This window comes from Teleopsis dalmanni, chromosome 1, assembly GCF_002237135.1.
Source record: "Teleopsis dalmanni isolate 2A chromosome 1, ASM223713v2, whole genome shotgun sequence".
Lineage (NCBI taxonomy): Eukaryota > Metazoa > Arthropoda > Insecta > Diptera > Diopsidae > Teleopsis > Teleopsis dalmanni.
The window spans coordinates 81,715,243-81,740,960 of NC_051846.1; the positions used below are offsets into that span (position 1 = coordinate 81,715,243).

The 25,718-nt window shown below is 28.9% G+C and overlaps 1 protein-coding gene across 1 annotated transcript in view; it reads right to left on the bottom strand.

Moving 5' to 3' along the window:
• Window positions 1-20,355, bottom strand: part of LOC119672176 (cysteine-rich motor neuron 1 protein) — a 60,911-nt gene extending 40,556 nt beyond the window's left edge. The window contains exons 1-2 of the mRNA XM_038083170.1: window positions 20,031-20,355; window positions 19,831-19,961 (exon numbers count right to left, since the gene is read on the bottom strand). Coding sequence (XP_037939098.1) covers window positions 19,831-19,961; window positions 20,031-20,227 — 328 coding nt within the window. The 5' untranslated portion in view covers window positions 20,228-20,355. The remainder of the gene's footprint in view (window positions 1-19,830; window positions 19,962-20,030) is intronic.
• Between the last annotated feature and the right edge of the window lie 5,363 nt (window positions 20,356-25,718).

Sequence of the window (25,718 nt, forward strand, 5' to 3'; positions counted from 1 at the left end):
AACAACAACGACGCCAACAACAGCAACATCAATAAGTACAACGAGCAACAGCAATAATTATTATGGATACAAAGGAAACATATCACGCAACAAATCATGAATTTCCAAAGCCTTTCACATCACTTATTAATAAAAGAAACAAAAACAAAAACAAAAACAAAAACAAAAATAAAACGGAATAACGAAACCAGCAACGAAAACTGAAATCAAATAAATAAAAGGGAATAATTTCATCCTTTTGCGCAGTCAACAGAATTGATAGACATTTCCACTTCATCGCTAACGTTTCAATTAGGAACGAATTTATTTCTATCAATTTAAGGCTTTCATTCCCACTGAACTACCACCACCTACCTATGTGGTCTGTCTGTCCGTGAAATCGCTCGATTTGCCAGTGATTGTTTACGCTTATGTGTATTGGTGCCGTTAACTTGACTGCAGACTACAGACTACAGTAATTTGATTAAATTTTTACTCATTTTATTTAAGTCTGCCTCTCCGCATGTGGAATATGTAAAATTAATTTATTTTGCAACATAGCAAACAAATTGACACTATTTTATTGCGTAGCATATCTACTTTCGCATATGTGGTACTGTTGCAGTAGTAATTAGTTGTTGTGTGTGTGTGTTTATGCATGCGTGTGTTTATCTATATATAGGTGTTATCTGCAAATATATTTACTATAGTAAATCTTAAATTATTTGCGTGCTTGAGAGTTTATTTGTTTTACAGAAGCACGTGTTTTCAATCAGCTAACCTTGCGTCCCTCTTCCCTAAAGCACACTTTATGGTTCCTACACATTTCGTTAATGTGAAATCATTTGTTGTTATATTTGCAATCGTTTTTTCTGCCTTTTCCTTTCTCCCCATTGCTTCACATGCAGCGTAATAAGTTTTTATCGATTAAAGCTGCTCACACAGTACATCAGTTTACTTCATAATTATTGATTTTTATAACTTTTTAATGTGGAAGGCAGGCTTCTTGCTTTACTACACTAGCATGTGCAGGGTATGTTCAGTTCGTAAAAAAATTGAAAACTTAAGCAAGCGTGTAAGAAGAAAATCAATTTGTTCATGCCGTTACTATTTCAGTTATTTTGCTTTGTTTTAATATTAAAATTAATTTTTTTTCGCTTTTACTCGCTTTCGTTTGCTCACCAGTCAGGGATAATTAAGCTATAACTTTGGTTGAAGTGGAAATGAATGGGCTATCCAATTTTTTTAAGCTTCCATAAATTTCAGTTTATACTGTTTTTGATGTGGTTTTATCGTTGGTTGGTTAAAAGCACATTAATGGAGAAGAAATACGAATATGCCATAAAAAACAGGATATTTGGCATATGGGGATTGAGGTTTTAACATAAACATTTATACGTAATAATTTTGCGCGTTACAAATTCATTTTTTTAAAATATTTGTCTTACCATTTTTAATAATAAAAATAAAAAACTACCAAATGAAGAAGCAGCAAATTATGAAATGATGTCTCCTGTACAGATGGAACTCTCAAGTATTGCAAAAATGAAGCTTCAACACAGAAAGAGATAACATAAACTATTAAATAATATTTATTTTAGTATTAAATAAAATATAAAAAGAATGAGCAATAATGCAATAAAATTGGAGATAGTTTTTGTTCACGGCAATCTTACACTATCGTCCTTTCAAATCGGGAACTTATCTTTCAGCATCACAAAGACTCATTGGTCCTCTGTCTTAACTATATAAATTTTAAAGAAAATGATGCTATGAAATATGGTCCCATAATAACGCAAAGATGCTTTACACTAAATCTCAATTTGATTTTAGACTACGACATGAGACTATTGAGCTCTGCAGTATTTTTGGATGTGGATTAACCTAATTAATTGATTCCTAAAAATATGCACAAGCTCTTTTTCTTATATAAAGTTACTAGAAAATTTGCATTACAATTCAATCTTTTTTTTTGTACTCGGACCGTTTTTTTACTTAATTTGTGCAGCTGATTTTCTCTTAAACTTAAATTAAGTAGTTACTTGACACCGCAGTTCTCAACTTTAAACCCTTATAACTTTTTTACAACTTGTTCAAAAATATACATTTTTAATTTTTTTTAAAGCTTAAGATATTAATATTTCTTATGTGTTAAACAATATATCAATTTCAATTATTAATAAAAATTTATAAATGAAATTGCACAAAAAGTCTATATTTTTTATTGGCGATTTTCACTTCTATCTGCGATACCCAAAAAAGGTATTCGAATTTTTTCATAAAACTTTTCCTACTAATAACCAATTGATAGAATTACACAAAAAACCAAAATTAGCCTGTGCACTCTACGTTGTATACCTATAAATTACGCAAATATGACTTTAAATAATAATTACAATATAATAATATAAGAGCATTGAACATTAATGTTTAATTTATTTATGTTTCAAATTTCAACCAAATCGATTGAAAACCAACGATTTTATAATACATCTCAAAAACTATAATTAAGGAAAATTTTATGTCTATATCTCTACTGGTTCTGATCGGCTAATTTCTGTTTTGTCACACTATCCGCTGATATGGAGTAAGAATGTTCATGATAAGGTAAGTAATAAAATAAAAATTTTTCAAACGATTTGTATTTCAATTCGCAGATTACTTTTAAAATATGTTTAAATGGTTTATATATTTTATGCAATTTACTCTTATATTATTATACTTATAATAAAGCACAAAGTTTTATAAAAATTGACTCCGAATTCAATTTTTTTTTGCAAACTTAAGCAAAAGAAATTTACAAAAGTCCAAATAGTTAATTTAGGAAACTAAGTTATTAACTTAGTAGTGCAGTGAATGCTAAAAGCATTCAGGAAAAGTGTTGAAAAGGGTGTTTGAATTGCCACTATAAATAAGGACTTAAGTATGCGTGACGAGCACAATTGTGATGGAAATTAATTTAAAATTATTGCTTTGGAGCAACAAATAAGATTGCGAATGACAATGGAAATTTGAAAAAATTTCTAAAGCATCAGGACCGAAACACGGTAAGTTACTGCAAATTAAGGAAAAAAAAATAGTACATAAAAAAGGGAAAGAAAGCTTTAAGTGGAACAACTAAATTTCCTTTACTTTTATTTATTTTTAACAAAGTCATATTTGAAAATAGTTGCACATAAATTGTGCGCTACCAGAAATAATTTGCTTATCAGCAAAAAGTTAACTCAAAAAGGACTACTTTAGAAAATGGAAGGATATCATTCTTATTTATTATTTAGAATTTTTTTACTTATACTTCTGTACTACAAAAAAGAACCTAACCATTGAGTAAAGTGGAGGTCGATTGACATGGCAAGCTAATTGACAACTTGCTGCTGATGGAGAAAAGACGTATGATAAAGCAAAGTGTTGAGAGCTATTTGTACCCTTAAATAAAGTTAAAGTGTTCATTTTATGAAGCAGCCAGCACTCAGTAAATAGGACTGAAATGTTACAAAATTGTACATAAGGGAAATGCTTGCTTAAAAGTTCATTTATACCCACAAATAAGCATTCGGCATGCATAGGCAAGCCTAAGAGCCACATTTTTTGCTATTTTATTTTTCATCTTTATTATTGTTTCGTTTTTTTCCCTTCTCGTTTGTATTTGTTAACAAATCCGAAACTCCAACAAACCGCCTGTTATCCTACGTGCTGGTTTCTGCAAAAAGGCCAAATAATATATGGCAACAATGAACCCTAAAACGCGTAGACTTTATGTGCGAAATGGGATTAAGTATTTTGACAGCTGCGGTATATGGAGCGGTTCTAACATGTCTAGGTGGGTATATGAGAATGCACAATTCTTCGTAAATGTCATGTGAAAAGTGAAATGATAGCGTCCTAAACGCAAATTGCTTTAGAGCCCTTAAGTAAGCAGTAATTTAATAAAAGGCTCTGATCTATATGAGCAACAAAGTGCTTTGTTTTCTATGTCGATTTATTTTGTTTTGAGTTCACTTTAAATAAGTTAAGGACTTAATATTGTTGTATAAATCTGGAATATTAATAAATGGGTTTTAAACCCTGTAGTTAACTGTTGCATTTTTTTAATTTTGGTACACGCATAATGTACAAATTAATTTTTCTAAGTGGCATAAGAATAAATTTATTAACATATTTTCAGCTGAAGAAAATAAAAAACTGAAGAAAATAAATTTAGTAATATCTATTGATATATACTATACAAAGTACATCAGAGTAAATTAAATGAACTAATATCATACTAATTTCAAACAATCTAAACAAAACTTTATTTTGCATATTAATTACATTTCATATGGACATCGTGACGTATGAGTAACGCGTTGCTTGCATAATCGTTACTTGATTATATATATTCATTTCTGCTGTTTCGATTATTTTGTTTCATTTTATTTTGTTTCATTTTTTTAACGTAATATATTAGTAAACTCTTCTCATATATCATTTGATTTGTTACGTTACACAATCTTTGCTTTCTCAACGCTTACATAACTTTGCACCGTATAGTTTACACTAGGGTTGGCTAAAGCATTGCCCGCGGCCTATATTTGTGAGGCTCACGACATAATTTTAGTCCGCTACAATTATGTAATTTTTTTTTTTGATATATTTTAGTAAAATTTCATTATTTCATTTTTAATAAATGAATAAATCCAAATAAATTAATTAATATGTTTTAAATAATATATTACACTTATCATTAATTTACTTAATTAACAAAGATTTTATTATAGTACATATTTCTTTAAACAACTGGTTCAAAAAATTAGTATTCCATGAGTCATTACATCAAAAAAAAATTTTTTGGTATGGCAACACTTTTCTGTCTCTCACTACTGCTCAGGGAATTCCCGAACTGTTTTTGTTCAGTAGCTGATTGCGGGCATTTTTTAATTGTCGCTCAATGTAAGAGCTATTGGTTGGACTTCAAGCAATTCAATCACCTATTAATATTTTGTGTTCCATATATAATTATTAACCAAAATCACATATATTATGTCTGGGAATTATTTAGCTTTATTAGCTAAGTGTATGATATGTATGCAAGTTTTGATTGTGGATAATGAGTACAATCCTAAACTACATTATGCTACGTTACATGAAGAAAAATATAAAAAGTATATGTATATATAGTTTATATCATATGAATCATATAGGTATCGAGTATATCGATGAGTCAAGAAAAAATGTTGAGGTTAAATATAAAAAAACAATTTACCAAAAAAGTATGTTTTTGAAAGTGAGTTGCAACAGTGAACAAAGTTTGGCGACGTAATATGAAGCCAATATGCTTTGCCATTAGCGAAAACACAGAAATCAATTAACAATGAAACTTTTATAAAGAAATGCAGTTACATGCAGTTGAAACTGGCTGAAAACTTCAAATCGGCACAATTATCCTATCAAACAATGGGGAACATGAGAGCTAATATATTAAAAAAAATATATTGTAGATTGCGAATACTATTCCATAGGTTTGGACAGAAGAACTGCCCAATTTGCGTGGCTTTTGAGACAAAATGGTAATAATCCACCAGAAATGGTGCGAAATCTTTTGTCCCAAACGAACGGAAAATAAAAGGAAGATCTTCATTGATCTTTCATTTTTAATTGGTATGACACAGCACTTGAATAAATTGAGTTTAAAGTTTCAAGGTAAACAACATAACATATCCAACTTCTATGAATTTGTGAATGGATATGGAAATAAACGAACATTATTCAAAACATCACACTACAACAGAAAGACTTTTATTCGTGTTACAAGGAACATTACACAGAGATGGACAATTTTAAAGGATGCAATTTTTCTGTTCACCTGAACCACATTTATGAGGTGATTGTTGAATTTGAGTAACGTTGCACAGATTTTATGGAATTAGAGAACAAGATATGTTTCTTTCTAGCCTATTAACAATGGCAATTGAAAATGTAAAGACTGATTACCAGTTGCAATTATGTGACGTAAAATCAGACCCCTTTTTAAAGGGCACAACAAAATCTGGAACTAAATTTTTTAAATCTTTTCAATACTTTCAGATTATTTTATCGGGATATTAATATTTCTACTATATCTCACAACTTTAAAAAAATAACAAGTTTGATATATAGGGTAAATATCTCATATAGAATAAGATCAATTGTATTAAATATGGACCCGCGATTTAAAAATTAACTCGTGTCTTAAATCTGCATTAAAGATTTTATGAACAATATCAGCTCAATTTTTTCGTTTAATCTATATACACTGTTTATACTTATACAGATAATATTAAAGAGGATTAATTCTTAAAACGATAAAAGAATTATCATAACAAGGAATATAAACCCTTAATCGACATTAAAATAAATTATCACTTTCTTTAATATCTTTTAGCCAAGTAAGGACAATTCTAAGAATTATTTTATACCTTTTTAAATTCCGACAATAAAACTGCATATGTTTTAGTCCTTTTTACATCCCAACATATTCCCTTTTGTTATTATTTTTACCTTAATTCAATTTCTAAGCCTCACTGACATCCACACACCTCTCCATAGAAAGGTGAGTAAATTTAAATAATAAAATTATATCTATAATTGCTTTGCTGCTATTTGATGAGAGAAATTCACATTTTCATGCCCCCGACTTTCATTTCTGAATTTTTTCACTTTAAACATAGCTTTAGTAAAAGGATTCCGAAGCACAGGACTTGATGTGCTCGCAAATTTTAACCCTTTTTTGAAGCTCAATATGAAAACTGTATCACTATAATGCGAAGCTTGTGGAAAATTGTCATTTTATGCGAACGCAAACAAAATTTTTTAACAATATTTTTCTTCTTTCCCAGTTCAATGCCAACCCAAAAATTCCTGAGTTGTCGTAGTTGGTTTGACTGCCAACTTGAACGCCATCATGTGGCTGACTCCGAGCTCCCAGCTCTGAGCTCTAAGTTTGTATTATGTCAGTCCTTGCTTATGACATGTGACAAACATAAAATATTATGTCTTCCTTTCCTTATGACATAAGTTATGCATTATGAGTAGGGTTCCCGCACAAATATCTGCTTTTTGGAGATACTTCATGTATTTACGTCCCGGTACATAAGTTTTCATTACATACTAGCACGGATACGGAAGTGATAGGAAAAAACGTGCACGCATAAATATGTCATACACCTTATAAAAAATTGGGACAAAATGGAATAAATGTGCATGAAAAGGAGTACGAATAAATGAAATTTCAATCAATATACACTCGAAAAGGATTCCTCTTTCTGTTCTTATTTCTGTTCATACAAATAATCTAAACGTATTCAAATACTAGTGATTTATTTAAAATTCTTTTAAAAAATGTTTTTATTAAATTTGAAATTTAAATTCTAAATAAAAATTTTATCTTTAATATAAGATATATCGTTTATATGAAAAGTAATTTTAAACAAAACTCATTCGTAGAACATTTTCTGGTATAACTTGTAAACGCTTGACGCTCAACAGGACTCTCAACCGTATTAATAAGGACGTGATGTTTAATAATTGGTCGGTTTTTACATTCATAGTTGTCAGCTTTGTAAGCTCAGAAGTTATCGGCAAATAAAGTAAAGATAAGCAGTCTTACATTGTTTTCTTGACTGTTAAGAAGACAAAAGGTCAAAATGCTGATTGTCGTTTGAGTGTGAGTGTTGGTGCGGCACCTGTGGTGTAAGGTGTTCTCATCAATATTAGCAATACTTGCAACTGCATTCATTATATCTTTCAGTATAAAATTCGTTTTCAAAAGAATATCACCTTTAAATGATATTTAAGTATATGAATTTTAGTATTATCCTTCGTTGCGTATCAAACGTAATATTCCCGACAAATGATATTCAATAACTTTTGTAAACATATCTTCCATTTGTTCGGGTAGTAAATGATATGCTTATTATTCTCAAGTTCCTCAATATTAGGCATATCAAGTTTCTTAAATAATACTTTTAAAAACAGAAGTCGTTTAAATGGTACTGTAATAATCACTCTTTTATGTGCAGTATACTCCCTTTCTATATTGGTCGGCACCATTATTATGACTGTCATTTGTAAAGAGTCTAGTTGTAGGTGTATACTGTTATCACACCGAAAAATTTAAAGCTAAATACGTTAAATTCGCAATTTGTTTAGTAATTTTAGAGCTATGAAACGAGGCTTAACACCATGATGCTCTAAACACACGCATCGGTACATTGCGCAAATAAACGGTCTCATTAGAATTCTAAGGACTTCCACTGCTACCAACTGCAGCTATACGATTAAATATATTTTCCTCCTTAGTAAAAATTAAGATGTGTCTACACCTTTCCTACTATTTCAGTTACAAAATTTGATTGAAAAGTATAGCATCGCTTCGAATAAAATTGAATGACTAGAATCAATATACCTGCGTATATTTAGGTTTTAACTACAGCCACCACGACTGCCTCTTTAAGGTGTAAATCTCTATTGGCAAGGACACCTGAAGCTTCCAGCTCTAACCCTTATGGTACCAGATATATAACTTCGGTCGGTTACCGCAATTAAGTTTTATTCAGTATCAGTAATACTTCGAAAAATAACGATTAGTGTCTAGTAGAGTTTAGTCGCCTCTTACGACATGTACGCCTTGGGAATATACCCTCTAACCACTATCCCGGAGGTGAAGATAGAAGTAAAAATATTTTCAATTTATGCAGATAAAAATTTGTCCATTTGTCTGTCTTATAGAGCAACACTTTGTCATGCTTAAGTCTTGGTGATTAGAGAGACATATATTGAAAGTAATGCTATAATAAAATAAAAGCAAATGCCTAGACGGTCCGCTGTGAATCCCGTTGGTTATTGCTAGTATAAATAACTTTGATTCGATAATTAAAATAATAATAAACCTACTAGAATTTAGTAAAAACATTATTGCAAGGTCGCAATATTAAAAACGTGAGATATCAAAATTGAAATTTTTGTAATTTGTGGGCACAAAATATATGAACATTTGTTTTTACATACTATCAAAGAGGTAATAGATATGGCAATAATTGTAGTGTTCTAGAAGTCATGGCAGGCTATTAGCTATAAGTTAAGTGCTATAGTTAAAGCAAACACTACTGTACTAACTTCTTATTCTAGCATCTCCAAATTTATTAATTTTTTTTTTTAAAATACTTTTAGAAAAGAAGATGATATAAATATTTCAAAAGATGTTGATGTGACAATCAAATTATCAAAGAGAAATGCTATTTCAAAATGAGTTCATATTCAACGAATGCACACAAATATTTATTTGGAAGGAATATTTATGAATCTGATTTTTATTGAAAAATAATGTGATAAAAAACTTCAAGTTAAAATTTAAGTATAGCTTTCAAAGGACTATAGAAAACAAATAGAGTCCATTAATCTAATCCTATGGTAATATACCTATTAATAATCCATTCCGTGTCGTAAGTAATGAAATGTTTTAAGTATATGTTAGATACGAACAATATGATTTTTAAGTTTTATATGGAATAGAATTGACACAGATTGATGTATTTTGCAATCCTACGAGAGATTTTTTGAAGATTTTTAAAGTTTCATGAAACTTCGCTAGTTATAGAGAGATTTACCATTAATAGTACACCCAACTGTATTGAGGCACATAAAAAAATTTTAATATATTATTAAAGTTTTAATAACTAAAAAATGAGTCTTATACTTTGAAAACTATTTTGTGTTAATTTTAGTAAAATGTAAAATATTTTGGAAAATAGTATTAAAATTACAATATACTCTTGCACAAAGTCTAAACTTAAAAATCATTTAATCAAATTATACAAACTAATTTCAAGTACTTCATTTAAAAACAATTGTAAGGAAATAAATCTCATTAAAGAATATAGTGCTCCTATTTAATTAGTTTATTATAGTTGTCCAAATACATATTTAATTACATTATCATTCAAATGAGTTTATAATTCCTCTAATGGATCAAAAAACAGAAAAAAACAAATGATGAGTACTATCAATATCAAAATAAAGCGATTTAGTTAATTGCTTTTATTATATACTCAACGACCTAATCGTTGAGTAAATTATTAATACAATAATTTAGCTTTAAAAATCAAACATTCAGTATAGTAAAGTATTTGAAGGAGAAATAATTAAAATGTTGTGGATTAAAATATTTCTAACTATAATATTTGCCGTTTTTTATTTTACAATCAGCATTGCCAAAGTAAATTTTTATTCACTATATTTAAGTATTTGTATTTTATTAAAATCGTTTTATTTCAATATCACCATATAATATATCTCTCATCTCTCATCACATGCGACAGCGGGATTATACTATAGATGTCCTGAATGTTAATTTAACAGTCCACAATAAAGTTGCTTTGAAGGTCGGAAATTGTAGTTTATTTAAAAAGAAATCGAAACAATTCATCTCATGCGAATTTGAGTTTACAAAAGATATTTACTCCTTTGACTTGAATGCTACATTTAACATGCTACGAAAGGATAATACTAAAATTAATATACTAAAAATATCGTTGGATGGATGTAAGCTTTTTAAAACGAGCGTGATTCAGCAACATGCCGTGAATGTAATTGTGAATAACATAAAAAAGAGGTCTAATTTCCCACAGAATTGTCATTTATTAGCAGTAAGTATTTTACTTTTAATATAATATAGAGAATATAGAGAATACTTATTTAGTCTATGCTTTTTTTGATAGAACAAGAAGTATTTAATAGATAACTATCCAGTCAATGAGGATGACTATCCAATTTATGTGCCTGCAATGCACTGGATTTTTGTGGTTGAAGTATGGCATGAAAAAAACAATGAATTTGATGTGATCATTGAAGGAAAAGTAAATCATAGTTGAATAAAAAACTTACATGTCAATATGCTTATTAAAATATAATCAATAAAATTATTGAAGTTTATTTTTTGAATATTATTACATACAAGCAATATGCATATAATTGTTAAAGAACATGAAATATCGATCTAATTTCAGCAATGCAAAATTATTAATATAATATGTACATTGGGCTAGGTTAGGCTAAAGTGGCTCACCAAAGTCCTCTTAGGCACCACTGATGTATGTGGAAATGTGAAACGCATATTCTGTTTCATTATTCCAAAAACTCATAAAAGATTATTTTTGTATTTTAACTGAAAGAATGGTACATAAAAACTTTAGATATTTTAGATATATCAAATAAAAATAAATATTTAAAATATATATATATCACAATTTTATATATATATATCACAGTTTTTTATATAATTTTTATATTACATTATAAGTATTATAACGTACTAATAAAAGTTAGCTGATGTAACAACGCCGAAATTAATATCAAAATTATTCCATGAATGTCAAGTAATATATGGAGCGAATGTACCACCGCTTGCTGGCATCTTCAAGTTGTTTTAAAAAGGGCAGAGATTTTGGGTCTGACATTTTTGTATAGATGACGAATTTCGTAAAAATCACCAGAAATTTTTGATTGATCATTTAAGCATCGCTCTAGTGTAGTCCAAATATAATTGACCTAGTAAGTGATTGCTGATGAAAGCAATTATCTTGGATACGAAAAGAAATTAACAAAATGGGCTCCTCAGTCTTAGCTAGCTCAATATTTAATTAAAAAATTATGAAAATGGCGCATTTATCACCTTCAATAAAACTCTAACAGGTGAAGAAATTTGGTTACGAACAAGAAACAAAATAAAATTTTATGATATAGAGTCTAGAGAGTATTAATGTATCCATTTAGCAAGAGAAGTCGGCCACAAAAATAATTATGTCAATTCAATTCACCAGAGAAAAAATTTTAGATGTTATTTCCTTGAAGAGTGGACAGACGAAGTTGATGAAACCTGCTGATAATGAAACCTGCTTAGCACAAGTTTCTAAGAATTTGTTGCCAAACCAAAAAAAAAAACGGCGGCATTATAATTATAAATAATATTATCATTTTTATAAATACATGTATCGAGTCAAAATCACACTTTATTTGTCACAACAAGTGTAATATACTTTGCTCAAGACTTACCACTCAAATTGCACTAAGAGTAAATGTCGATTGAAAAAGGTACTCCAAATTTACCAATGGGAGTAGGAGCTGGCATATATTGTGCGGAATTGAGCATAAGAATGCCGTTTAAATTTCCCAACTACTGCAGTGTCTTCTAAGCAGAAGTGTTTGCTGTTAAGGAAGCAGCGGAACTTGTGTGTAGGGATGAAACGAGAAACTACTGCATAAATTTCTATGTGGATAGCCAAGCAGCCATTAAAGCGATCAAATCTTACTGGTCATCTTCCAAAAATGTTCTAGAATGCAAGGAAGCTATAGCAAGACTAGCCTGCAACCGCAGACTTTGTATGTACTGGATTCCTGGTCATAAAGGCATAGAGGGAAATGAGACAGTTGATGCTATTGCTAAAAATGGCGCAAAACTTTCAGAGGAACAAACGAGCGAAGTACTTAGACCTCTGAAACAAATACATAAACTTCTGGACGAGCACATGATAAGGAGAACAAAGGTAAGGTGGCGAAACTTAACCACCTGTAGAACAGCTAGAATTATGTGTAGACACAAATACGAAGAAAAGTACACCAAGAATGTTATATCGTTTAACCGAAGGAACTGTAGAACATTAATTGGTGTGTTGACAGGTCACTGTTTGGTTGCATCACATGCCCGAAAACTAAACCTAATTCACAACAATGCTTGCAGGAAATGCAATGAGCCGGATGCAAAGGAAACTCTAGAGCATCTGATGTGTAATTGCCCGGCTCTCTCGAGAACTCGACAAAAATACTTGGAAGCTTTCAGTTTTGCAGGACTGGAGTACATACCTGAGGTTTCTGTTGGAATATTAATAAATTTTGCTAATGAAACGCGCATCCTAAGTGATGCTTACAATCGCTAAAACAAGACTCTGATCTGGTATCGCAATGGACCTTAGTGGTCTACGCGTGGCCTTTATGGCCTGCCAGCATAATCTAATCTAATCTACCAATCGAAAATGCCATATGTTATACGAGTAACATATCAATAATTAAGTTAAAGAATAATTGCTGAGTACATTAGGGTGGTAGAAATTTTATGGTTGGTTTATCTCAATAAATTGGAAGCTTTATTTGTTATATTGAGAAACATATATGCAATTTAAAAAAATTTTATGATTTTTAAAGAGTAATGAGTATAATTCATATATAACGGTCGCCCGGAAGTATATTCTGATATCAATATGGGTTATACTTTTATCATTACTGGGGTATCACAATACTTTCGTAGTTATCTCAATAGTATATTAAAAGCAACTTACTTAAACTTCCAAAAAGGAATTATGTTGAAAGTACCAAAAATTGTTCTTTTGAAACATAATATATTGTTAGAGTATGTTTATAAAAAAAATAAATAAATAGTATTTAGAAAGAGAAAATACTATTAAAGGTTAGCCAAAGTGTGATCAAAATAGAAAACAGTTTTTTTTAGTTTAAGAAATGAATTTGCTGCTCGAAAATCCATGTTATTACCTTTCAGTTACAACCATTAGTTATTTATTATGAAGATCCAGGGTTTCGAAAAACTACTACTTTATATAGCAGTTTCTCGCCAACAAGAAAATGTTGCAGAGAACTGTCCCAATAATAATAGTGCAAATATAAGGAGTAAAATTAATTGATTTTGGAGTTTCTGACTGAGTAACTATTTAAGCTGCACAATATTTTATATATAAATAATATATCGAACCTATTCTGTGCACTTTATAAAACATTGTCAAATATTGACACTTGTCAAAATTGACTGCTGTAAAGGTTTTGGTATTCTGTGACATAAATAAAAAGCTCTTTTCCTTGTTAATTGTCAATACTACAAATGTTGTTGACAACTATAAAAATATGCTCTTTTTAAGCATTTTTTATTTTTTGCATGCATGACAAATATTCTTAACTAAAATATACGCTCTTTACAAGCATATTTTTTATTGTTATTTGAATGCATGAAAAATGCTTTTGACAACTTAAAATATGTGCTCTTTACAAGCATTTTTTACGAACAGTTACGAACAATTACGAACAGTTTTCTATACAAAACACTTTACACCATAGTGTGGTGAGAAGCACTAAGTACTTGAGCTTTGAAATTTGTCAAGATGTGTCCAGAATACCAAAAAGCTTTCTGCTTTATAAAAATCAAAAATTTTATTAAAGAATTTGACAAATCTGTCAAGTGCACAGAATAGGTCCGTATATATATATATATATATATATAATATATATATATATATCTAGGAATCTGGGATATATACATAGCAAATGTTAATTAAGAACTTAAGTGTTTCAAATGAACATTAAATTGCTGTTTTCAATTTGATTTACCAAAAAAAATTTTCAACTGTAATTAAAATATCAAAATAATTAAATGATTTTGACGAACATTTAAATATTATTAGTGTTGAAACAATGAAATAACTTTGTCGACTCTACAAAAATTTAGTAAAAATATAAATTTTCATATGAAAGCATGAAAATGTGGAATAAAATATTTTTATCTTTGATACTAAATATTTTTTGCTATATCTGCAATGCAAAAGTATAAACTAAATTCGAATTTTTATTTTGAACAAATACTTTAATATTTCTATACTTTCCTGACAGCGGGACTACACTATAGACATTGTCAAAGTTTATTCAACGCTGTATAATACTGATGTTATAAAACATGGAAATTGCAGTCACCTTAAAGAGAAATCGCAACTCTTTCTCTCCTGTGATCTTCTTTTTGCAAAGAACATCAACTCATTTAGTAGCAATTTTACCTTTGATATGTTGCGTAAAGATAATACCAAAATTAATATACTAAGTGCATCAGTTGAATGGTGTAAGTTTCTCACAACCAGCACATCGTCCATATCAATTTTGAAAGTACTTTTAAGTGGATTGATAAAAAGTAGCAATTTTCCAAAGAGATGTCCCATTTTGGCGGTAAGTGCTTTAATTTTGCTATTTACTTAAAATAATTATCAACACTCTTTATTTTTTACTAGAACAAGAAGTACCTTATAGATAAATATCGAATCAATGAGGATGATTTTCCACTCTATGTACCTGCAATGCATTGGATTGTAGTATTCGAAGGATGGTATGACAAAAAACATGAATTTGATTTGGTCATCGAAGGTAAAGTGAATAAAAAATAATGAAAAAATTTATATATTAAAAAACGTAGTATATATGTATCTGAATGGAATAAATAAAGAAACTAAAACTTTGCAAATGATATATAAATAGTTTATTATTTTAGATATGCCTTTATATAAATATAACAAACAATGAGGAACTGAGTGCATTTTTATATTAAATGCACACATAGAGTGTTGTAAATGTAAATTATATTAAATTAAATTTAGAGAACTTTAATTAAAAAGCAGCAAAAGCAGAAAATACTTAATACATACATAAGCGACTCCTAAGTTTTACACTCCTTCATATTTTAAAAATAATTATTTTAACATTTTTAAGCAACATATTTTATAAGGGTTTTCCTTAAATATATTGACACAGCCGGGATGAATGAGGTGACTGAATGTTTCTTTGAGTTTGGTGAAATCCATATGGGCTTAATAGAAATCGAGGAATATATTTTCACATATACGTATTGTTAAAGTTAAAAAATTTTAAAAACTAAATGAGTTTTTGACTGTTACACAGATCATACCGTTTGTGTGATCTGGTATGGTCACACAGATCGGAAATATTCAGATAATACGATCTGCAATTTACTGTTAAATTCTTAACGAAAGAAGAAGAGTAATGTATGTTTAATTTATTTTTTTTTGAAAACAATGTTTTCAAAGTTAGTTCCATAATTGAAAGCTGATTTCCATATCACTCCTACAATTTTTGTTATTTTATCTCTTATTGAGTAGAACCTATAAGTTAAGAATATCGCAGTTCTTACAAAAACTGTAAATTTTATAAATTTTTTATATATAGTATATGTAAATAGTATATACAGATATCAAATGACTGCATAGACTTTATATAGCAACACATTCCACAAGACCAGAGCTAAAATGCTTTAAAAATATTTTGATCTTATTTTTTTTTTAATAATCCTAAAAACATCTTATTTAGCTGTTAAAAAATATTTGTTTGCTTTTTAAATGTAAAAGTCATGCATATATTAATGATTTTATCTAATTTTTTCAAATGCTCGAAATGAGTTTATAATTGCTATTCGGTTTAATTTTTGTTAAAAACAAATAAAGTTATTTTGATACAGAAATAATTGAACTATTTTATTAAATGTTTAAAAATCTTAAACCTAAATACAATTAAATAGCCTACCTAGAGTTAAAAATATTTAGTAAAATTTTAATTTTACATTTGAAAGCATAAAAATGATTTTGAATACAATATTTTTGTATATAATTTTAATAACTTTTTGCTTGACCTCCTCTAAAGCAAAAGTAAATATTTTAATCTAGTTTTATTTTCAAGAAAGTTTTAGAGAGCATATAAATACTTCTTTACAGCGGGATTACACTATAGATGTTAAAAGTGTTAACTTTGCAATATTCAATAACAGCGTCTTCCATCATGGCAATTGCAGTTCTTATAAAAAGGGTCTACAGTATTTTTCTTGCGAGTTTTTATTCTTAGAGGACGTCTACTCTTTCGACAATAACTTCAGATTCGATTTGCTACGTAAAGATAATACTAAAATAAATATTATAAATCTATCAATTGAAGGCTGTAAGTATTTTAGTATGAATTCGACGCCTGTAGCTATCGTTAATGTCATTCTGACTGCTATGAGAAAGAAAAGTAATTTTCCTCAGAAATGTCCTATATTAGCGGTGAGTATTTTTTTCTTTATATGAATAATGTTTAATCGATTTCATTTTTCCTAGAATAAGAAGTATTATATAGATAAATATCCTATTAATCCGAATGACTTTCCAATGTATCTACCACCAATGCATTGGATTATAGTTCTTGAAATATGGTATAATAATAATCATGCATGTGATATGACAATGGAAGGAAAGATAATTAAAAATTAATTATAAACATATGTACACACAAATTAATATACATAATCACAACATTATTAATACATAATTTTTATAAAAGAATTTAATTGCAGTTTTTTTTCTACTTGTTTAATTTAAATTTGTTCACCACTGCCATTCTTTCAATATAAAATTGATTATTAATATAGAAAACTTTATAAATCATTTCTCGGTGATAATATGTTACGATATAGACAAAATTCCACTAAATAGAAAACTGTCGAAATTTGTTACATTAAAAGGACTAATTTAAAATCGGAAAGTACATTTAATTAAACAGAGGTTTCCAATAAACATTAAATGCTACGAGACCATCTATCAGCAAATACATCCAAGGAAAAGCCAGATCATTTATAAGGGCATTATCAACATTTCAAGATATTTGCGCAAATAGAGATAGAGCTATTCTATCTGAACTGTTCATGTTTCTGTACTGACAGTACATTATGCTTTTTGGGGAACATTTAGTTACCGAGAACTTATTTTGTTAATTTATTGATTCCTTTTGACAATATAACTTGTTATTGCACCTAAAAGACATTCAGAAGATATTGACAACAACATAGAAAAGTCAATAATTGTTGATTGTTCAGTTTGAAGCATCATTAATTGGTACATTGCACCAAAGAATGCATTTTCCAGATTACATGGATAAGTGATGTATCACATTTGGGAGTTCTTTATTCCAATTATTAAAAATTTTTTTATGAACAAAGCTACAAAAAGAAGACTGGGCCTTGTTCTCCTTTGGTGTTGCACATTGTAATAATTTTTAATGAATCTTTAATTTTGGATAAATTCTCTGATGAAAATAATTTATAAACACCGAACGACTTACGTACATTTTGGCATAATATTTTAAACAAACATTAATGAACAAAAATATGTCGCTAATTAATAAATTTATATTCTATTATTAAAATACCGTTAAAAACAAATAAGGTAACTTAAGAAGTTACTGTAGTTAGTAGAAGACCCTGTATAACAGAAACTTTTACCATACTTGATTACACAGATATTCAATTGTTTCAATTTTTAAAAGAAACAGCGTTAAAAATTCTAATATATAAAAGCTGTGTAATGTTAACAAAACCAAGTAAATGGATGAACTGGAATTTATAGCTAAACAAATTATTAATAATGAGGAATGTAAATGGTTTTTAGGCATTCATGTATTTATAAAACTATTATAATTAATTTGTTGTAAATGAGTTAATGTTATTTTGATTGTTAAACTCTAATTAATGATAATTTACTTATAATATTTGTAATTACATTGAAATAGTATTGTAATAATCGAAACTTCATAAACGAAGTAAGATTATGTGTTTAGACTTATAAGCATAAAGTATGCCCAGGGGTTCATAACTAAAATAAAAAATATTTTATTAATAGTTTCTCACTACGCGTTGACATATTTTCAATGAAATTTGTTCAGCTGGATTATACCAAAATCATCGCAAGCATAAATTTTCGATTTTACTACAATATTGACTTCAACAAACACAGATTGTTTAAACAAGAGTACCAGATTCTTATCTCGTGAGAGTGGCCGACATGAACATTTTTCCTTAATCAACAAAAAACTTAAGTTTTGTGTATTCCGCAAGGACAAAGTTAAAAAATTGTTTTAAAAGAAAATTATGTTTCTTTACGAATATAATATGTTTTAAATTTCAAACAATATTTTTCTTTATATAACATAACATGGAAGAAATAATACAGTGGAATACACTTTTAAATTATATTTTCAAACTGCAAACATTTTTGGCAAATAAATATTACATTAAAATGCAATACCCGAAATCAACGGTAAGGACAATAAACAGTGGCGTGGAATCAATGAGAGTTATGTAGTACATCTCATCTGGGTTCCTGGTTATAGCGATATCGTGGGCAACTGTAGGGCAGAGGAGCTTGTCAAAGCTAAACTGGCAATTAAACAAAAATATCTAAACACTGCCAAGCAACAATGGATCAATGAGACCAATTATCAGATTTTTAGATCGATTTGGTCTAATTTGGACATAAAACGTACGAGTCAGCTACTCTAACTAAAATGGAATCTGCTCAGCACTACGGTATCGGTGTTGACGGGTCACTGCTTAATAAGGAGCTATGCTATGAGTATAGATATTCCTAATAATAGCCTTTGTGGCGGTTGTGACTTTGAAGACGAGGAGGAAAGTGTTTTCCATCACATGTGTCAGTGCCCATCTTTAACTAGGAGAAGATCAAAAATCTTGGGGCCCCTTTTCTGATTGATCTGACAGAGCTGTCATCCTGCAATATTAGGGACCTAGGCAGATTAATAGAATTGTCGGGTTGGTTTGCCTTCACCTAAATGTGGGAGTCGTTGCCTTTTCCGGCGTTGGTCGTATACTGATCACTTTGTCTATGTACGAACCAACGCTATTCCACAACGCGCCATTATTTTGAGCTCAAGTGCGATTTCTGGGTATACAAGACTGCCACTTCAACCTAACCTTTTGAAATAAAAATTTTATAGAGATCTTAATCTATGCGTATTTTATTCACATTTACCTTAAAACTACCAAATGTATAACCTGGTATGTATACATAATAGATGCAACCACATTAAAAGGTCAAGCATACGAGTATATAGTAAATAATACTACTTCAAACAATTAATAATTTTAATATTGATTACTTGAAATTTAAAGTGTCAAAATAAATTCTAAAACTTTAATATCATGTAATATAAAAATAATATAATATTCGGACTTACTCATGCAAACACCTAAGCCACTGCTTATTGGTAATTTCGTAACACATTGCAGAGGTGGTTCACATCGGCCAGAAAATTCGCCAGGACCACCGCATGTTTCACCTAAGGTTTTAGCACAAATTCTACAGCATCTAGAAATTAAAAACAGTGATTGTTAATTTCGTAGGCCTGTCTTAGGAAGTATAAACATTATAACATACTTGCATGGATCCCAAATCATCAAGCCTTTGCCTGGACAGTCGAGTGAACGTATGACATCACATTCTTTCGGATTGCAGTAACATTTTAGTCCATTCACCACACGGCTACCCGCCGCTACCATAATTAGTAAATAGCAGCATAAATATATGAGATAAGTACGCAGATTCAGGAAACAGAATTGCGTAGTTGAGCACATTTTTTGTGATCTTTTTATCAGGTTTATTTGTAATTTTTGCAGTGTATTTATTCTCTTCTTAATTATTTAAAAATTCTTATCTCGATTCTATTATATGAAACATCTTAGATAGAAATATAATTTCCATTTTGCACTGAATTGCTCTGAAAGAAAAATTTGTGAAAAAAAGATTAGTTAAGTAAAAAAAAATTTAGAATTAGTTTGAACATTAAAAATTTGTATAGAAGAGTAGATATTTATCTGCACATAGCAAATAAAATTCACTACGTAACTATTAAAAAATTGTATTTACTGACTATTATTTATTTAGTTATCAATATTTTTTTATAAAGTTTTTACAAGTTTGTGTTTGAAGCTGTTTTTGTCAAAATCCATTGACTTTTAAGAACAAATTGTACTTTCTTTCTTTGGAAAGGAATGAAAAAATATTAAACGGGTTGTTAATTAAGCTGGAGACAATTTTGAATAGAAAGTCTTCAGTTATGTAAAAAAAACCTTAATATAAAAAGTTTTATAGTAAAAACTCACTTTTGGATAAGACTGGGAAATCTTGTTTTTTTCAAATCAAATTTTTTTTAAAAAGTTTTCGATGATATTCTTGATTCCCATCCCAACCATATTCTCTCTGGATGTATTTTCAAATTAATTTTCTTATTCAGAAACGAAGGAACTCTTCGTATATAATTTATCACATTTATCACTTATTTACTGCTTTTTTGTTGGCATTTATTTTATTAAGAAACGTAAGATAGCCGACGGGAAAGATATGAAAAATGCTTGACATTTGCAATTTCAAGCAAAAGTAGTGGCTATTATGGAAGCTATTATAGAAAGTAAGGTACTTGGGTGAAGCATCTATATTGAATAGCAATTATTTCACATCTCGGATGTATCTCTAAATATCGTTCATCTCAATATCCACACAGTTTCGCATTACTTTTTTTTGAGATTACTGTCGTTGAGATATTGTTAGCGGATAAGATTACAGATTACTTTAGAAATACATTCCAAATTTCTGGAACATTTGGGATTATAACTGTCATCATGCAAACAATTATTAAAATTTTTCTATATAAAATTATTTGATATAATATAGTGATCAGAAAAAATCTGTTTATCGTCTTGTGAAATGTTTTTTTATACAAAACTAATTTATTTGCCATCAGATGTGGATTGTAGAAAAACGTTTTTAATTACAAAGTATTGCAAATATTTCGATCTTAATTTCACAACTTTGAGGCGATGGCAACCCTGATGAGAATGCAAAAATTCACGTGTTTCGGGAATCGTGAACGAATAATGTTCATCTTACATCATTAATAACTTATTCTTATCATTACGATATTTAAGGATATTATATTGTTCTTTCTATTGGAAATAATAAAAGCATCTAACATATATAAGTGTGTCCCCTTACACAACTTTATCAGTATTTATTATAAAAAAAAAATACTATTGTAATTTAAGTTCGCAGATGAATACTAAATTATGTTTACTAAATATTATTATTATCACGATAATTATTATAATATTTCTATAGCAATAAGTAATTAAAAAGTCATAAATTTCACCACAAATATTTACAATAATTGCTAATTAAAAATACTTTTCCACTGTTCATGTTCGATAGTTAATATATCCAGAAGGTATTGTTTAGAATCTATTTCATTACTGTTCAGAGGTATGTTAAGTAGATTAAATATGTTTGGACATGAATTTTGGGGCAACTAAGTAACTAACTAAGTAATATAACTTCTAAGGTTTTATTAAAGGTTTTGAATTATTTTATGATTTTTCAGTTTATATGGTAATATAATGGATCTTATACACGAAAGAACTCCGTAGATTTCCTAATTTAACCATAAAAGAAGTCAATTTTGACGAATCTCATTCTATTGTATATACAAACTTAAATATAACATACATGGGTAGAATGATTATATTTATTTACTTTAATTTGTTTTGAAGGTACTTTTCTAACTGGGTGCTTTTCTAACAGGCCTCACTCCCCACCCAGCAGGAAACTATACCCAAGCATGTAGCTTTAATTAGTATCAGCGGAGTTCCTTGGAATTTCAAATGGACACATTATACCGAAATGTGTGTTAAGTGCACCGTAGGGTTAAGCTATCAGATAATCTCGTTAACAACTTCGGACTATGTATTGTCTGATGCGGTGGTCTACTGTCTATGAATATCTTTGATATTTAAAGAATTTGTTTCAAATAAAATATACAAATTATTCAAATTCTTTATTAAAATAAATTATAATTAAAAACGTTTTCAGTTTTATAAAATAAAATTTTTTATATTAATTGAATTATTTGGTATAGTCTATGATTATCTTTTTTATCTTCAAACTGTTATTGAGTGATATTCTAAACACTTTTATGGATTTATTCGTTTTACTAAAAAACTTGTTTTCAAATTCAAAACTAACAAATAAAAAACAATCTAAAAAAATATTGTTTTTATCCAATTTGAAAATTAATGAATATTGATTGAGATGAAATTGTATATTTTTTGCTAAATCATTGCCAATGAATAGTGAAAACTAAGGAAAAATAACAAACTAAAAAGATGAGGAATAAATAAAAACGAAAACGCATAATCCTTTTTGTTCGGTTCAATACATACTCGTATATAAAGTCTTAAAGCATTCAACTTTAAACTTTTAGAATATCTGAAATGCTACCAAAGTGTGCACATAAACGCAGATTCACTGTGTCCATAGCAAAATTGACTGATGAACACATGTTTGGAAAGGAAAGCATGCACACTCGGTTCATCTATTGCAATTGAATTGTGGGTGATTTCAGCAATGCTAACAGAAACAAATTAACAACATCACGAACATATTTAATATGCAATCGAACGAAAGAATTGCTTCCGAAGAATGCCAATGTATCGAAAGTAGTTGTGCTGGACGACGCAACCGAGAGGAGTGTTCAGCTGGAGTCGAAGTGGACACCATTTTCCATTTGCAAAATCATTTTCAATTTGCGAAAATGAATTTGCAAGATGACTCCATACTCACTTTTCCATTCAACACAGACGACAGCAAATGAAATGGCAATATGTTGAGTGTCTTTTGTAGAGTGTGTTTATGTTTATCATACGGCAGAGTTGGTACACAAACAATATGAAGCTTAAATGTTGGCAATACTGACCATGTGAAGTGCTCTACATCAGTACACAAATGTTAGGTTTAAGTAAGGCCCACGAAGCAAAGACATTGATTAAGGACTGTTTATGCTTAGCAAATACATAATCATCTCTTGATTGCCATACCAAAGTCATTTCTAATTAAGTGCAATTCTGTCTTTAGATTCAATTCAGAATTTTGTTTCCAATAGAAACTAGGAATTTATTTACTCTTTGTTTTGTTAATTTGTTTGAATTGACATTAAGTAAAAATACACGAAATAATTGAATATGTAAAGTTAGTTTTCAACGGAAAAAATTGATGTATCGATTTCATATCACTTTATTTCAATGAAATTATTAATACAAATCACGAATATCAATTTACATAAAATTAATTAAATCAATTTAATTAAAATATTAAGTTTATTGTTTTAAAATGATACTTTAAAGCAATTAAAGCATAATATTTTACAAATAATATCCGTAGGCATTTTTTGTGTTAAAACAATTAGTATTATACTCGTAATAGCAAATTAATGATACAGTATGTCGTAGAAAACTTGATATTAAATATAGAATTAGAATAATAGACTTGTCAGTCTAAAATTAGCACTAAATAATTAGGACTTAAGTCTGTAGAGAAAAGCCTTGTCTTGAAAACTACATAAAAGGAAAAATGAAAAGCGAAACTAGTATATCTCACAGATCAAATATAAAAACATAATTGGAATGAAATTAATACAAGACTGCCAGTGGTAATGATGAAAACCAGAAACTATGTTCAACTTTCATTTTATGTTTTTATACGACAAAAAATAATCTTTTTTCTTAATAAACGTCTAAGAACTAATTAAAGCAAATTATACTTCAACTTAATTCGCAACATATATTTTTCTTTTATTTATTTATTGAGATATATTAAGGAAATTTTTTATTTACCATCTTAAAGCTTACTTAAAATATCAACATACAACACAGTGCACAACATTCCAAAATTAACATATCAGGTTATGTATATCAAGATATGCTTGGTAGGTGGGGTGGTTCAATATTTTAGTTGAATGAAGGAAGAAAAACTTTATTGTGAAGGTAAACTTAATTTTAGGAATAAAAAATTAAAAACAATCAATTTGACTTCAATGGCTTTTAACAATTAAAAAAATATTCCGGTATCTATATGGATACAAGTCTGAACAAGGACAAGCACACTCAAATCTTCACATATCAATGAATATACTTATGTATTAAATGTCGCATCCTAGGATTGCGTTTCTTTATACCCTTAAATGATCAAATCATCTGATGTCATAAACATAGCAAGTCATACCACATGTGAAGCAGTTTACTAAGATAGTTTATCTAGTGAGAAAGTCCGAAACAAATCTTAAATACAATAATGAGGAGACCGTTATAATAGGAATAATCATTTGTTTTACCAACACGACACGTATATATTGGTTACAACCATTTAAATTAAACAAGTATGATTGATTTGACGATACAATATATAGACATTCTATGTTTCGTACTAGAATAAAATCGTTAATGTACTAACCGCCTAATATGATCGCTTCATAAGCGTTAAAATTTTAAGACTATTGATATAAAATTTTACTTGAAGAAAATTAAGTATCAGATCAAATATTTTTTAAAGACCAGAAAAATAATTGTTCTCTTGCAATTTGAAGTATCAATGTTAGGTACACACCACGTATTTGAGAAATTAAAAGATTCACTTCAAGCATTCAGGCAGACCTCCAAGAAACTCAGATCACCATTTTCCGAAAATACTTTAAGACGAATTAGAGGAAGAACTTATAGCCGTAAGATCCATTCGATTAAAGAAAAAACTTTTTATGATTGGTACACATTTGTTTAAGATTTACAATCCTATACATGCTACTAAGGAAATAACTACCAACAATAATTGTCTGACTAATTTTTTCATCGATTATTTATAGAGTAGAAGTGAATATTAATGTAAATACTTACAGTTTCCTGTAAGCAGACACTGTAAACTACATTAACTGATTTGAATTGGAATCGGCTTACAACGCATCAAAATATAGCTTTCAGTTTTATTTAAAATCAGTTTATAACTACTTTTTCAGCTTAAATTATTTGTTGATGTAAACCGCTGTGTGATCTTACCAGTTCAACTGAAGGAGTAGCAATAGTTAGAGAATTAAAATGGTAGAAACAGGGCAAGGAATTTTAAAATGCTAAAGTATGAATATATAGGAAGATGGTGTCCAGCTGAAATTAAGTTAAAACAATTGGACATTTTTAATATATTACACACAGTAAGACCAAAATTATGCACTGCGACAGAGGAATACATAAA